Genomic DNA, 14,624 nt, shown 5'->3' on the forward strand with positions numbered 1-14,624 from the left:
TCTTCCAAAACAAAATTATGATTTTATCCGAACTCAATATTTTTCTTCTTTCCCATAATTTTCATACAACTTTTCCCTTAAATTCACAACTGCTTGTAACCCCTTGACAGGACAGAGCGGCCCATGCCCGCCACTTTCCTCCGAATTAACAAGCATTCGCTAGGACGCGTAAAGAGATCCTGGAGCAGAGGCGAGGCGCGCGTTATCGTGGCGGGAGATTCAATAAGCCGGTAAATTAATTCCTGGCCGATCGGAGCCGGCGACGCATTTCGCGATACACGACACTACCGTAATTACGCAGAAGAAATCGTGAAAATTACCCTTGGGTAATTACAGAATTGGGCATTATTCGAATAAATTTCTATTTTAAATTTTTATTCGATTGACAAATTATTCGTCACTTTCGATTTTTTATTCGCAATTTATATTCTAAATTATTCGACTAAGAATCTATTCGGCTAATGCCCAACTCTGCTGCGTGCCATTTTCACGGAACACTCGCGCCTAAAGAGCGATGGAGATTCGATTCACTCGCATCCCCGAGTTCTCCAACAATTCTGCTCAAAACTCGCCCCCGTGATTTACCTTTCTTTCGCTGCAGCACAGCAAATGGGACAGCAAACTGACCACGCGCCAAAGCCCTTCCAGAAAGGGACAGATGATCCTCGGTAATACCGAACATCGAACTACATAATACTCGGTCCGCTTGTGCTCTCGTATACCTGAAGAGCAAACAGTCCGGTCAGGAGCGCCCCGAGCAATTGCACCGTCCCTCGGACAAGGGGCGGTCGTGTTCCGCGGGAGCAATTTTATTCGGGTCGTCTCCCTTTCAGTCACCTATATCGGGTACGCCGGTGTTCCAGCGTAATGATCCCGCGCAACTGGATTGTGCCCAATGAAAGGGATAATCACGGTGATTAATGCTAATTGCCACGGCGAACGCGTTACCGTTGCCGTCTCTTGCGCTCATCTGCGTACGTGGGTCGCGTCAGTTTACTCGACTTCCAGGCAATTAACGAGACGACGCGGCAAAACTATTTCTAGCAATTAGCAATCGGCTGTTAGTCAGCGAGAGGAACGAGCAGTCCTTTGTGCACCTCGCCTCTCCGCTCATCTGTATTCTTATCCCGCGATCTTCGCGGGTGGATTGAGCGTTCCAGAAGCGGCGGATCCTCGCGTCTATCTCTGCGCTTCGCTGAAACAGAAGCAGACCTCAAGCGAGGACCCTTGCGGCACGAGGGGTGCAGCTCTATTTTGGACGGTTTTTCAGTCGGGACGTGTAATGTATATATCAACATGCGCTATGAAAAGTAGCACGTTTCAATTTTCTTACGAAAAAACGGCACGTTTGTCTTCGTTATTGCGGAAATTATCGCGTCTCGGGTTCCACTGCGAAGACTAGCGTGTTTGAGTGGTTCACCGCGAAAAGTAGCGAGGAAAAGTAGCGAGGAAAAGCAGCGCATTATTATTATTATTATTATTATTATTCGTTTTTATTCAGAGGCGGATTTAACGGCGGGCGCGCCGGGCAAAAAACGACTTTCCACTTTTTTTTTAATGACACCAATTTTGATTCGTATTGTAAGCAGATCGTAATTTTAATTTTAAGGAAAGTTCTATAATTTTTGTTGTTTAAATGTGTAATTATTAGTTTATTATACGTGTAGTGTCATTAATTATAATCATACTTTTTCGTATGTTCAACTATTAGTTCAAAACTTTGTGATTATAATTGTATTATTAATTATATTATACATATATTTTAGTCAAATTTTATTGCAATTAAAACATTAGGAGTACATAATCTGTTTATGTGTTTAAAAATATGGTTAACGTGATTTTATTTTTGCTGTCTTTCCCTTTTTTGTAAGGGACCCAATATTTTCTTTTTCGCGCGGGGCCTCGACCGACTTTAATCCGCCTCTGTCTTTATTACTTGGAACATACAGAGAACAGTAATATATGAAGAATGGCGAGGTAAAAGGCGAGGCTGCAGTACATTGCTGTTAGAAGCCTAGCCGTAACTAAATAACTAAAACTAGGGGAGAAAAGTAAAAACAGAAAAATTAAGAGAAATTTTTTTTTTATTCTTCTGGCGCATTAAGATAGAAAAGCATAAACGTAGATGGATAGACAGGGACGAGACAAGGAAAAGAAGGAATATAAAGGTGGCTTAGGAATAGCTGTAGAAATATATATCGTCGAGCTTTACATTTAAAATCAGGAAACGAATTTAGCTCTCGAATATCAAGTGGAAGGGAATTATAATAGTGAGCAGATGTATAGGCGAAGGAGTATTAAAATTTAGAGGTCGATCTTTTTTCGCCAGAAATAGAAATAAAAATTTATTAACTCAATAACTTATTGTTTGAAACTATATATATTTTTTCAATTAATGCTCTCTTTTCAGTGTTAAATCAAGGCAATAATTTTGCAAACAATTTTGTCTAAACTCCAAGTTGGTAAAGATGAACCTGCACCCCTTTTACTGCAAGGTCCTCAAATGCTTTCTGTATAAGGCGAATGTCCCAATTTCTGCTGATTTAAGAGGTAACTCGTCATAAAGAAGGTGTAAAAAACTTGATGAAAATTTGCAGAGTAATCGATTAATTCTTTAATAATAAATCAACCAATTCAGAAGCGATTTAAGAAAGCTATTTCAAGATGTTTAACGATTAGTAATTTGTAATTAAATATATAATGCTCTAAATGTCAGCTCATGAAAAATAGCGATGTACGTATTAACCCAAGCTCGCGCAACGCTCTCGTAAATGTTTAAATAATTTAGAATTATTTAGCTTGCAACTATAGTACAAACATAACACATATAATAATAAGAAAGAAACAAAATGATCAGGAATGGGGACATGAGCAGAAATTGGAACGTTCACCTCATCGTCACTTTAATTTACATTAATTTTACGGGATCTCCTTTCCCCCAAAAATAAAGACACATTGAAAACAGTAAGTGTGTGGCGAAATGTTTATAGAGGAACTGAATGTACCATGCTGGATTTATATATCCTGGAAGCGTCGAAAGGGACGACAATTATTATCTTCTCCAAAGGATGACAAAGTAGTGTCATTGGTAAATGAATTTATTGGTCCGGGAGGAATAACGATTGCGAAATTAGGAAATGAGGAAGCACTCGGTTGAGAATCGTGGTTCCGACATTTCTATTATTACTTAATCGGGACGTTCGCCTTACTACCCTAAATTCACATATTCTAAGTGACCGTAGAATCGACGAGCCCGCGAGCGCGTGAAATCGACTGGCCAGCCGACAATCGGCGGCACCTTGATAGCAAGCGATTCGTGATAATACCGAGGCCAATCGCAAGGGAAATCGTGGCCGAGTCTCCGCGAATCCCCCGGCGATTTCCAGGACCTCGTCTCAATCGTCGATTCAGCGCGACGCCGCTAGATTCGCGGAAGCGCGAGAGGAACGTAATTCGCTGGAGCGGCCGATCAAGTGCACCGCCCGGCGGGCAGGAGAAGCCCGCTGGTGCATTCCGCATATAGAAGTAGACGTTGCATACACACACGGCGACGGGACTGCGCAAAACTGTCGAGGATCATTTCTAAAAATATAATGATCGACGTGTTTAAGCGCGAGGCGACTAGCCGCCGCGGATCAATCTGGATCGCGGACTCCGGGGTGCCGGGGAGCCAGCGCGCAACAGGTTTTCCCGGGGAAATTTATACACCGACTGCCGTCTGGAGGCCCGGCGTCCCCGAGGCATCGCCTCCGCGAAGAGGATTCGACAAAACGGGGAATCGGCCGAGGCCTCTGCGCCTCGATTCTCCCGCGGACAATATGCCTTTGTCGAGGGAGGAGAACAAGCTCCGGTAATGGGCATTCGATTACGATCCACAGTGGCCGCACTGTGGCCGTTGCTTTTTCCATTCCGCCGGCAACGCTTATTCTCATCGCCGCGCGGGTATCTTTTTATGGTCGCTGGAGGAAAAGGATCGACGGATTGATTTTGAGGTGAGGGACGTGAGGGTGGTAATAAGGTACGCTACTTAATAAACTCAACAAATAATATGCTTTATTTTAAGACCAAAAAAAAAAACTACTTTAAAGAAGATATCGAGCGGGCGAAAAACAACCGCTCTACTCGAGTCCTTCTAGCCGAATGCCCAACGGTCGCGTTCCTTTCAGAATCGCAGGCAACGCGTACCACGTGCACAACTTTTGGAATAAAACCCAGGCCCTGAGAACAAGGGAGGTTTCGTCGCCAGGCAAATCCAACAGTCACGAAACCTTCGCTTGAACTTTATGACCTTACCTGGTCGCCTTCTACTCCGCTCGAAAATTCGCTGCTACGCACGCTACAATTTATCGGCTCGGGACGATGTCCCCCGGAGGGCGAGCAGTAACGACAATTTATGACAGCCAGTGGAAGGGAAATTTCTAATTAGAAATCCACGGTAAATGTTACGGGAGCCAGCTGGCCGGAGCTTAAAATTTATCCGCCCGGGAGGAGAGTCGAAAGCGTCGCGTGATCGAAACGCGAGGAGCCAATTCTGCTGTCGGGCTGCGGAGCATGTGGAACGCCGGGAGCCGTTGGTAGCGAGCGCGTAAGTTTCGAGGCGCAAAGTCGAGTGCAGCGATCTCCCCGGGCGAGAACACGCTACGTTAGCAATTAGCTGGTAATCCGATATCGATAGCAGCACCGGCGGAGAATGTAACGAGCCGCGGCGCGGCGCACCGCTAACCACGCGAACGTGCACGAGAGCCAGCGAAGAATGCTCGCGCGGAGTCTCCCGCGTAAAACCGCGCGCGGCGTGTTAACGTTTTAAAAGCGCAGCGTGAAGCGCGCCCCCGTAGAGCGTGGAGTCCATCCGATCGCCAAAACGGCGCCGCTCAAGTGCGAACGCACCACTTTCCAGCCGCGCGGCACCGCCTTTCTCCCCGATCATCCTTCCCCGCCTCTCTTTCTCTCATCTTGGAAATCACAGCCGCGCGCTGGCACGCCAGTCGCTTCAAAACGCCTAGCGAACCCCCACCCGTCTATTTCCCTTCGCCCGGAATCAGCAGCGCGGACGATTCCCACTGGAAATAAATACTAATCGAATGCTCATCGAATATCGCTAGCTAAATAACTGCCCGCTGGCACGTGTGCGTACAAAACGCTAGATTAATTATTTCCCGGCTTGTTTTCTCGCTACAACCGAGCGTCGTAGATCCGGGGATTTGCATTTCGTTTAGTTCACGATTGCCTCGCGATCCCGCTGCGAAAACAATCGTGCGCGGGGCTTCTGCGCAGGCTCGATGCGCCAAGTCTCTTCCTCGAAGTGACCGGGTATTATTATCGTCGCGCTATGGAACTGGACTCGCGCTCGAGTTCCCAGGCGCGATGTGGATCGCCGGCCTGCGACGTTCCCCGCGCGAAGAAGGATCGAAGGCGGCCTCTGGAAACCGCTATCCGCCGTCCACCCGGTTCACCGAAGAAAAAGATTCAAGATTCTAACCGGGTTCTAGTTTCCGCGGTGACGCGCTACGCATAGACATTCGCGCCTTTCCAAGGAGCCGCTCGCCTCCGACCCTCCCCGTAGCTTCCCTCGGCTCGCTCTGGAGCATCGGTGCTGCGAGCGTGCCCGACCAGCGAGAGAGGAGAGAGTCGGGGAGAGGGAGAGAGAGAAAGATCTTCGGGACCGTGGTCGCGGCGGCACGGTGGCGCCCGTAGGGCGCCGTCGCACACTCCCCGCTAGGCTACACTGACAGGCCAGACCGATTCCAAGCTTCTCGGCTGCAGACAAGTGTCTGCCTAAATATTTCCAGGATCCGAAGGACTCTGAGCACGAAGGGACAACAGGTGGCCCACCTGTTTAACAGCCGACGAGAACGCGAAGAGAAGAGAATACACCAGTACCTATCTGGATAGAATCGTTGCGATCTCCGAGCAAAATGTTTAGCGGAATTCTGAGCGCAGAGTTTGCCCGCGTTAAACCGTAACAGAGCGTGGCCGTGCTACTAGCCGTTAGGCAACGTTTCCACGATGCAGTTCCCGCCCATCTCGCCGCGCATGGCCCGCATATGCGCCGTGCAAAAGGTCGCGGGGGAACCGGGACCGAGGATCTCACATCCGCTGGAACCTCCGACTGTGCGGTTTACGATGCGTCAATCGTTATCGAGGACGAAAGCGCAACACCCCAGAAGCGCACGTGGCCAGAGATGCGGAAGTTCCGAGACAATGCAGCTTCTAGATTCTCGGCTGTTGACTCGACGTTTAGCTAGAAATCCGTGTCGAATCGATTCATACTTTCCCCTCCACGGCGCTGCTGAAACGTAGCGAACGTGGCGATATCTCTGGCACAGATACATGCGTATCTGTAGCCTAACCTTCGCGAAATCCTAGCAGAGATAACAGCCCCGCGTCGCGACCATTCGATGTTCCGTCGAGACTTTCGCGTTCATCTCGATCATGCCTCGATCAGGGTACCGTGAATCAGAGATACACAGTTGATACGTGCCCGTGCCACGTACTTCCATTCCTCTCTTTCTCGCGAGTCCGCTCGGCTGTCTCCGTCTAAGAGCCGAAGCGGCACGACCGGTTCCCCCGGAAGGCGGCCAATCCCCACCGCGGCGCGACGACGACAGCCGAAGCGGAGCGGCCTGCGCTCTGCGGCCGACGCTGACCGTTCTACGTCACAGTGAAGTATGTGCTCTCGAGTGTAGAAAATGGCTGCGCTCTCCGCTACCCCGGGTCGGCGCGGATGTAAATACGGCCTGTGGATCGGCTTGGGAGTGTTTATCGCGAGATTCGTCGGTGGTGAGTAAATTTGCGGCTCTGCCTCTGGCGGGCGTGTGCGCGAGAGCGAGCGCTGGCGCGTGTGCACCCGCGAGAAGTGGCTGTATACGAGCGACGTGTCCAGTGTATACGGGAATCGATCGGATGCGGATTCTAGTGGCGAGAAACGATTGGTGTCTGCTCCGCTGCTGTCTCCGGCTATTCTTCTCGCCGTTTTGCCACACAGACGTATGCCCCCCCCCCCCGCTCATCTCTCTTTCTCTCTCCCCCGTCGCTCTTCTCCTCAGCTTGTCACATCCAACAAACACGCACGGTCCCTCGATCGTTTCGCGAAAGAAACATCGCCGTCTGACGCGACCTCGTTCGCGCCTCTGATTTTTCGTGTCGCGTTTTCGAGCATCTGCTCGGAGGTCGGGACAATGATCGCCCGATAACTGGGCGATCCTTGCGCGTGACACTTTCCGGGAGTCGCAGTTTCTGCTCCGTCTCGTCGCTGGCTCTGTCCCGATAGCGCGGCCAGGCTTCGATTCGTCGTGTGCAACCACGTCGATCGGTGCATTCTCGCGAAAGGAATCTCTGCGCCAGAGGCACGCACGTTCTTTTTTACCCTTGGCTCGAGGAGAAGAGAATGAAAGAGAGGGAGCGCGAGAACACACGGCTAGGAGAGAGACGGAGAAAGACGAAGAGGTTAGGCGCTAAGGTTAGGGACTGAAATACCAGTGGTGCGAGTCTCGCCGCTTCTGCTGCCACGGAACACCGAGAGTTCCTCTCTCGCTCTCGCGGTGCCTCGACCTTTTTCCGCTTTTCTTCCTTTTTCCCAGATGCGCCTTTTGCCGCGCTCGGGCCGTCGCGTTTCACGTGCCATCGTCCTGCGCTCCTGTCTTTCCCTTCGCCTCTACGCGGCTTAATTTTAGCGCCGCTAAAAGTTCCTTTTCCTCCAACTAATCTCTGCATCGAGTCCGCCGGCTACCCCTTAACGAATTCACCCGCGAATGAGTCTGGTCTCTCTCGAGTTCCTCGCACGAATCTCGCGTTTATACTGCGCCCGTGACTGCACAGGTGACAGGGAAAGGGGGCCATTGCCGTTAGATTCGTTGCGGCGCGTAGCAGCGATAGAAGGCTCGTTAATTGTTTACGATTTTAGTGACTTCCGGGTAAAAAGTTCTCGGGGCAATCACGCCGAGTGACAATGGGATTGAATTACCGCCTGCTGATTGTTCTTCCACGAAAACGGGCCTCGGTAATATCGTTACGCGTACGCGCGAAGCCGCCCGCGGTGCTCCTCTCCTCGGATGCGTTATTCATCGCGCGCAAATGCAGCGTGCAATTACGGTTCGCGCACGCCAGCCAAATGCACCGAATCGTCACGTGCGCCGTGTAATATTTTAACACTGGAACAACCAACGATTGACGTACACCTACTTCTACCGCAGGGGTCGAAACGACTTGTTTTTTAAATTAACAAGTCATTTAAGAAAAGACATTGCATTTCATTTCGTCCTTATATATTTTCCTATTTTATCAGCGAAAATGGAATATAAACTGTATAATAATAATAACAATAATAATAATATAATAACGATAGTAATTTTGAAAATAATCACGCATAAAATTCAGACATTTTTTACTAGTTACAATTATTTTAGCAGAGCATGTACCACGGACTCGTTTATTACACGTACCGCAAATATTCTTCGTTTTATTATTAGTACAATATGCTATTTGACACAGTTTACGTTTCATCGCAATATGTGCATGGTAGGATAATAAAAAAATTGAGCAAACATAATACAGGCATGTTATGGCACTTTTTGTAAAACGTATATTTGTGTAAAAATATACTTAGTTTTCTAAAATTGTATTTGAACTCTACGAAAATACCACGAGAAACTTCTGAAACCAAAAATCTCGGTACATGTATAGGTATGCTACATAAAAATTTGAAAGAAAAAACAAACGAAGATCAAAACTATTTTACAGAATTAATTATTTGCATATTTTAGAAAAAGTCAGGTAAAATTTTAGAAAACAAAATGTACTGGAAACGAGTGCTTAATGATTAGAAAAAATGCCAAAGAAGTCACATTTACCCCCCCCCCCCCCCCCCCCTGGTAGATCTACTGTTAACATCGAAGATCGCATGTTTTCGACCGCGTCCATGCGACGGACTCTGCTCCCCGTGTAAACACCGCGGCCGAGAACTATTTTTATTCCTTTTTCCTCCCTTTGCTTAATATCTCGCGGCTTTCGAGCGTAGATCTTTTCGTATCGACGTCCACGTTTACCGGAATAGAAGCCCGATTCGCGAAAACGTCACGGTTTTCCCCCTCGCTGGCGAAAGAGCGGATGCCGATAACGCGATAAGAGGGAAATGCGTACCGCGTGAAAAACAGCGGGGCACCGAAGTGACACACCCGCCGCATCTCGTGTCAGCACGCCCTTACAGGGCAAAAAGAAAACCGCGAAATCCTCCCGCTCGATGTTTACGCAGTCGCCTCGCTGGTCGATACCTCTCTGCTCGCACGCGATTCTCCTTCTATTTCGCTCCCCTTTCTCGCCGCACGCCCGCGACACGCGTTTCTCCCAGCTATTTTTCGTTAATCTCGCAGGGGCTGACCCAATGCACGCTAGAAGCTGCTCCAAAGCGTGGAGAGCAGCCGAGTGTAACCGAGTTGCTCGATACAGTTGGCAGGCTGCCCGCGAACGGCCCGCGGGCGGCTGCCAGTGCGAAAGGGGTACAGTAAATATTCATTGACCAAATTGCTGGATGGACCACTTGACAAATGTTCGAACACTTTGGAACAAGTGCCCGCCATCAAGCGTGTCGGTTCGAAGTGGCCGGTTAATTGGCGCGAATGCTCCGCTCCCCTCCGCCCCGGGGCCGCAACTCTTTGCCCGCGTGATGCTTTTATTCTCGTTGCAAGATAAGAACAGGTGTTCGCGTCCTGTTTCCCGAGATCCGATCGGCTCTCCTTCCCCTTCGGTGTGGCCGTCGTCGTGGAACTTAGATTTAATCGTCCACGCATGAATATGTTCTCGGTAATTGCAACGATCGCTGGAAAGCGAGCCGGGAAATTAAGGCTGATCGATAGTCAATTGAACGTAACAGAAGGAAAAGCGACATCGACGCCAGCTTCCATTTGTTTATGCTTGTTACACGTCCCCGTGCAATTTTACTATCGACGTAGGCAACCAATTTCTCGACTCTCGAAGTTGTAGGTGCGGAGCGTCAGCTTATCACTGATACGGCTCCTCGCGGCGCTGATAAAGAACGCGTCTGGTCGTAGCGCTGCATTGTGCGATTCATTGAAGCCTTCTCGCGAGATTACGGCCGACGATTGCTCCGCGAAAGAGGACAGTTTTCCGAATGGAAAAACAGTTACGAGAATCGTTGTCCTTCTTTATCCGTCGCTGCACAATGGAGCGCGTTTCGCGCGCCCGTCGCTCGACCGTTGCCGGGGCCGCGTTTCGTTTCTTTTTCTCACGTGACCACGCGTCCTTCGTTGCACGCCAAGTGCAGCTGTAGATTTCTATTAGCGATCACCGTTTAGACCTCTGTGACAAGCCGCCTCTGCGGTGGACAATTTAATTCATTGACGGGGAGCATGATCGATGGAAAAGTACGTAGCTGCGAGCCTGCTTTTCGGTTCGGTCTCACGGTACACGCGAGGATACAAATGGGGGACCGTCTCTCCCGGCTGCGCGCTTCGAAACGATCGCGGGACGGCGTTCGCCTCTCTTGGAAGACGACGGGCAAGCCGGCGATTTCCTTGTACGGTGCGATCCGCAGACGCGCCGTTGCGTGCCGCGGGCTAAGAAACTGGTAGGAAACTTGCACGCGCACGCTCGGAAAAGTTCGAGTCAAGGCCTGTTCGCCGATTCTGGCAAAAACCACTTGGGATCGGGAACGCGCATTTATCGAACGAGCCTCCGGCAGTCGAAGAAGCATCGATCGGGTTTTACTTCTAAAAAAATCGGTTTGCGATTCCTTTTTACAAGTTCTATTGCATAGTTAAGCTGGAGTTACGAGCTCCTCGTTATATTGCTGGGCAAAAGTGTCTTATATACGTGGTTAAACGAAGGGGAAGGTAGATAGAATACGTGGAACAGATCCAGAACGCATGGAGGATCGATCCGTCATCCAGATATTCGGAGATATAAATAGAGCGGTCACCGTAAAATAGGCACGAGGGAGTAATTCCGCGACGGAAGATAAGCGTCTCCTAACCCGCCTCTCTGTGCCTCACCTTTCTCCCTGTTTCTCTTTTCTTTCCCGCTTTGACCGCACCACTGAGGAACTCGGGTCTTAACGAGCTCCGCGCGAAACTTTTATCATTTACGTTTGTTTTGTTCCGCTTAATGCGAGGGGTAACCCGTTCGCAAGATCACTTCTAACGCTGGCACGAAATGCGTAATTAGCTTTCCTCATCGATCCATTTGTCGTGGAACCCGCAACTTCTGTCGAGCGTAGCTTGCCATTTTGTATATACAGGGAATATGGATACTGCGGGTGATGTTCCTATCGGTGTGCATTATAAACTTTGTTTACCGCAATGATATGTCTCTCCGTCATCTTTGTGCATCGTAGATAACCTTAAACCGTGTCTGCTCTCGCACGCGTGTTTTCGTGTATCGATCGGGTGTAATATCGCGCCAAGATCGTGCTCTTTCCTGTTCGTTCTCGAGAGAACCGTAAAAACGTTTCCTCGATAAACGCGGTGCACCTTAAAAGAATGGCGTTTAGAGGAAAATCCGTGACACACATTGCGCGCCAGTTTCTAGATTCCTCAAAAATTGATCTGCATATCATCGACCCCGTTCGCCTTTGCATTCGACTTTGCGATCATGACGCATCAGCTGCTCCACGCGTCTCTAATAAATCTAATTCATTGATGGTTCTATAATTGGTTTACCTTCGAGCTCTCAATGCTTCGCGATTATACCGTTTATCGAAACGCACGATCGAGCAAACAATCGAGATGCGATGAGGTTAGCCGATCAAATGCAGAAACGCGCTTCGGGCTGAAAGAATAACAATGAAATTACAGTCTCTGCTAACGTGTATGTAGACAGGGCAGATTTTCTGTGGGTCGAAAGGAGCGAGCGCACCTTCCTCTTATTTGTTGCAGTGGTCGTGTCGTAGGACGCAATGGCCGTCCGCCTACGCGACACATCGTAACTTGTCGAGCAACCTCCTCCCGAATCCGCCCAGTACGGTTGGGCTTTCCCCTTAGCATCAATTATCATTTAGTTACTTATCTGCTGTAGTTTCGCCTCGCTATCGCTCACCTAACCTCTCTTCAACGTTCCCTCTCTGTCCTTAACGTTACTCTCTCTCTCACTGATTTTGTTTACTTACACATAACCTCGAAGATGCGACACCGTTCGACGCTGTCGGTCGATCAAACGTTTGCGTAAACTTTGTCGAATAACATGTAAAGAAAATGAGAGCAGGTGCCTATCGTCGTTGTCTACTTTTCCGCCGGCGAGCGGCGATAATGCTAATCCGTGCGGTTTACTTTTCAGCGTTGGGAATCACTTGCTACTGCGAAGGACACTGTCCGGACGATCGACAGAACGGCACTTGCGAAGGAAGACCCGGTGGACATTGTTTCAGTGCCGTCGAAGAAGTTTGGGACGCCGAGTCGGGGGAATATGTGCCAGAATGGTCGTTCGGCTGTTTGCCGCCGGACGAGCAGGGTTTTATGCAATGCAAGGGATACCTTGTGCCCCATTTACAAGGAAAGAGCATAATATGTTGCAATAAGAGCGCGCTCTGTAATAAAGACTTGTTCCCCGAATATAAACCTCGACCTACCGCGGCTCCCAATCCCATGGCCATAGCCTCTGGTGCGCCGCTTATAATACTGGCTACCATTTTATCCGTATGCTTAATGGTAATTTCAATTGCTATGGTGATCATATATCACAGATACAGAAGGAAAGAGAGAGGACCCTGCCTAGTGTCTCCTCAGGGTACCCTTAAAGACTTTATCGATCAGAGCAGTGGCTCCGGATCAGGGCTGCCCCTCTTAGTACAACGAACTATCGCTAAACAATTGGCCTTATCTCAGTGCGTCGGGAAAGGACGCTACGGCGAAGTATGGCTCGCAAGATGGCGAGGCGAGAAAGTGGCGGTAAAAGTGTTCTTCACGCTGGAAGAAGCATCTTGGTTCAGGGAGACCGAGATCTATCAGACAGTGCTGATGAGACACGATAATATTTTGGGATTCATCGCAGCTGACATCAAAGGAACTGGATCCTGGACGCAGATGTTATTAATCACAGACTACCACGAAAGAGGATCGTTGCACGACTATTTGCAAACCACCGTCCTCGATCATCCCAGTCTGCTGGCGATTTGCCTTTCAATCGCCTCTGGAATCGCTCATCTCCACACGGAAATCTTTGGGACACGTGGGAAGCCTGCTATAGCTCACAGGGACATCAAAAGTAGGAATATTCTAGTGAAGAGAAACGGTGAATGTGCAATCGCCGACTTCGGTTTGGCAGTGAGATACATAAGGTATGTAACGTCGATGATAATGACGAACCGGTTTAAACAGATCGTGTCGCATGTATTACAATTGTAAACTTTTATCGACAGCGAGAGCGGAGAGATCGATATCGCGCCCAACACGCGGGTGGGCACTCGCCGATACATGGCTCCGGAAGTTCTGGATGAGAGTTTAAATACATCTTCCTTCGACGCCTTCAAAATGGCAGACATGTATTCTGTGGGGCTAGTGCTCTGGGAAGCCTGCAGGAGATGCGTCACAGGTGGGAAAAACTCTATGGTAGAGCCATACGCTTTGCCTTACCACGACGTTGTCCCGAGCGATCCGGACTTCGAAGATATGCGGCTAGCAGTTTGCGTGAAACGGCTACGCCCGGTAATACCGGCGCGATGGGAAAATGATCCAGTAAGCAGACACTCAATTGTTTCCGTTTAAAGCTTCCTCTATGCACCGGAGATACTTAATTTCGATATTCGCTTTTTGTTCCAGATCCTGTTTGCCTTAAGTAAACTCATGGTCGAGTGTTGGCACGCGAATCCTGCCGTTCGTTTAACAGCGTTGCGCGTGAAAAAGACAATGTCCAAACTACACATTGACAATGCCATCAAAATCGTATAGTGCACGATGACATTACTCGAAACTGTTATTTTACTTCTCATAGTTAAAGAAAACTACTTCTCCCCCTTGTAAATACCACCCCCAGTGTACATAGATTTATTGACAGACTGCGAGCCTGAAGACTGAGTACTAAAATTTACAAATACTTGAAAGTGTATGACTGTGCGAATTCGTATGATTAATGGCTGGTTAATAGTGAATCGTGAAAGTAATTATGAATGAGTCCATGTCGTGTATGTATATTTTTTGTTTTTATGCGAAGCCCGACAGAACGCGACAGCGTCGTTGCGCATTGCCGTGCTTCGCTGTGTTGAAGTTTGTTGAGCATATAATCAGTGATAGCTACTACTTAGAAATGATAATACTGTTTCGGAATTCAGAAGGAAATGAGAAACCATTGTCCGAAGTTTCTAGACGCGCGCGGGCCTAAGAGGAGGCGTTAAAGTAAATTTAGCAAACTGCAAAAAGATGTTTCCGGAGGAATGAAAGCCATTTTGATAATAGCATTTAAATTCACTAAGTCTGTCCTAATATTACAAGATTTTGATATTCATACGCATTGAAGTCCTGTTGTTACAGAGCCACACTAATCTACATCTATGCGTCTCTGAAATGTTTATCATCGAAAGACACGACATAGCATAATGCTCATACTATTTCAGTTACGAACTGAGACATTTTGCAGGATATATAGAATTTTATATCGTTCAGAAGTTCGGTACTATTAAA

The 14,624-nt window shown here is 48.5% G+C and overlaps 1 protein-coding gene across 2 annotated transcripts; it reads left to right on the plus strand.

Annotated features, from left to right (window-relative positions):
• The first annotated feature begins 6,629 nt into the window (after positions 1-6,629).
• Positions 6,630-14,452, plus strand: Tkv (serine/threonine receptor kinase thickveins). Of its 2 annotated transcripts, none has more exons than XM_076824145.1 (4): positions 6,630-6,780; positions 12,286-13,285; positions 13,367-13,682; positions 13,767-14,452. In XM_076824145.1, the coding sequence occupies exons 1-4, from the start codon at positions 6,690-6,692 to the stop codon at positions 13,893-13,895; spliced, it is 1,536 nt and encodes a 511-aa protein (XP_076680260.1). In that variant the 5' UTR covers positions 6,630-6,689; the 3' UTR covers positions 13,896-14,452. The 2 variants fall into 2 exon arrangements, with proteins under 2 accessions (XP_076680260.1, XP_076680261.1); XM_076824146.1 differs by lacking the exon at positions 6,630-6,780 and adding an exon at positions 11,952-12,213.
• The last annotated feature ends 172 nt before the right edge of the window (positions 14,453-14,624 follow it).

Source organism: Andrena cerasifolii, chromosome 12 (genome assembly GCF_050908995.1).
Source record: "Andrena cerasifolii isolate SP2316 chromosome 12, iyAndCera1_principal, whole genome shotgun sequence".
Taxonomy (NCBI): Eukaryota; Metazoa; Arthropoda; class Insecta; order Hymenoptera; family Andrenidae; genus Andrena; species Andrena cerasifolii.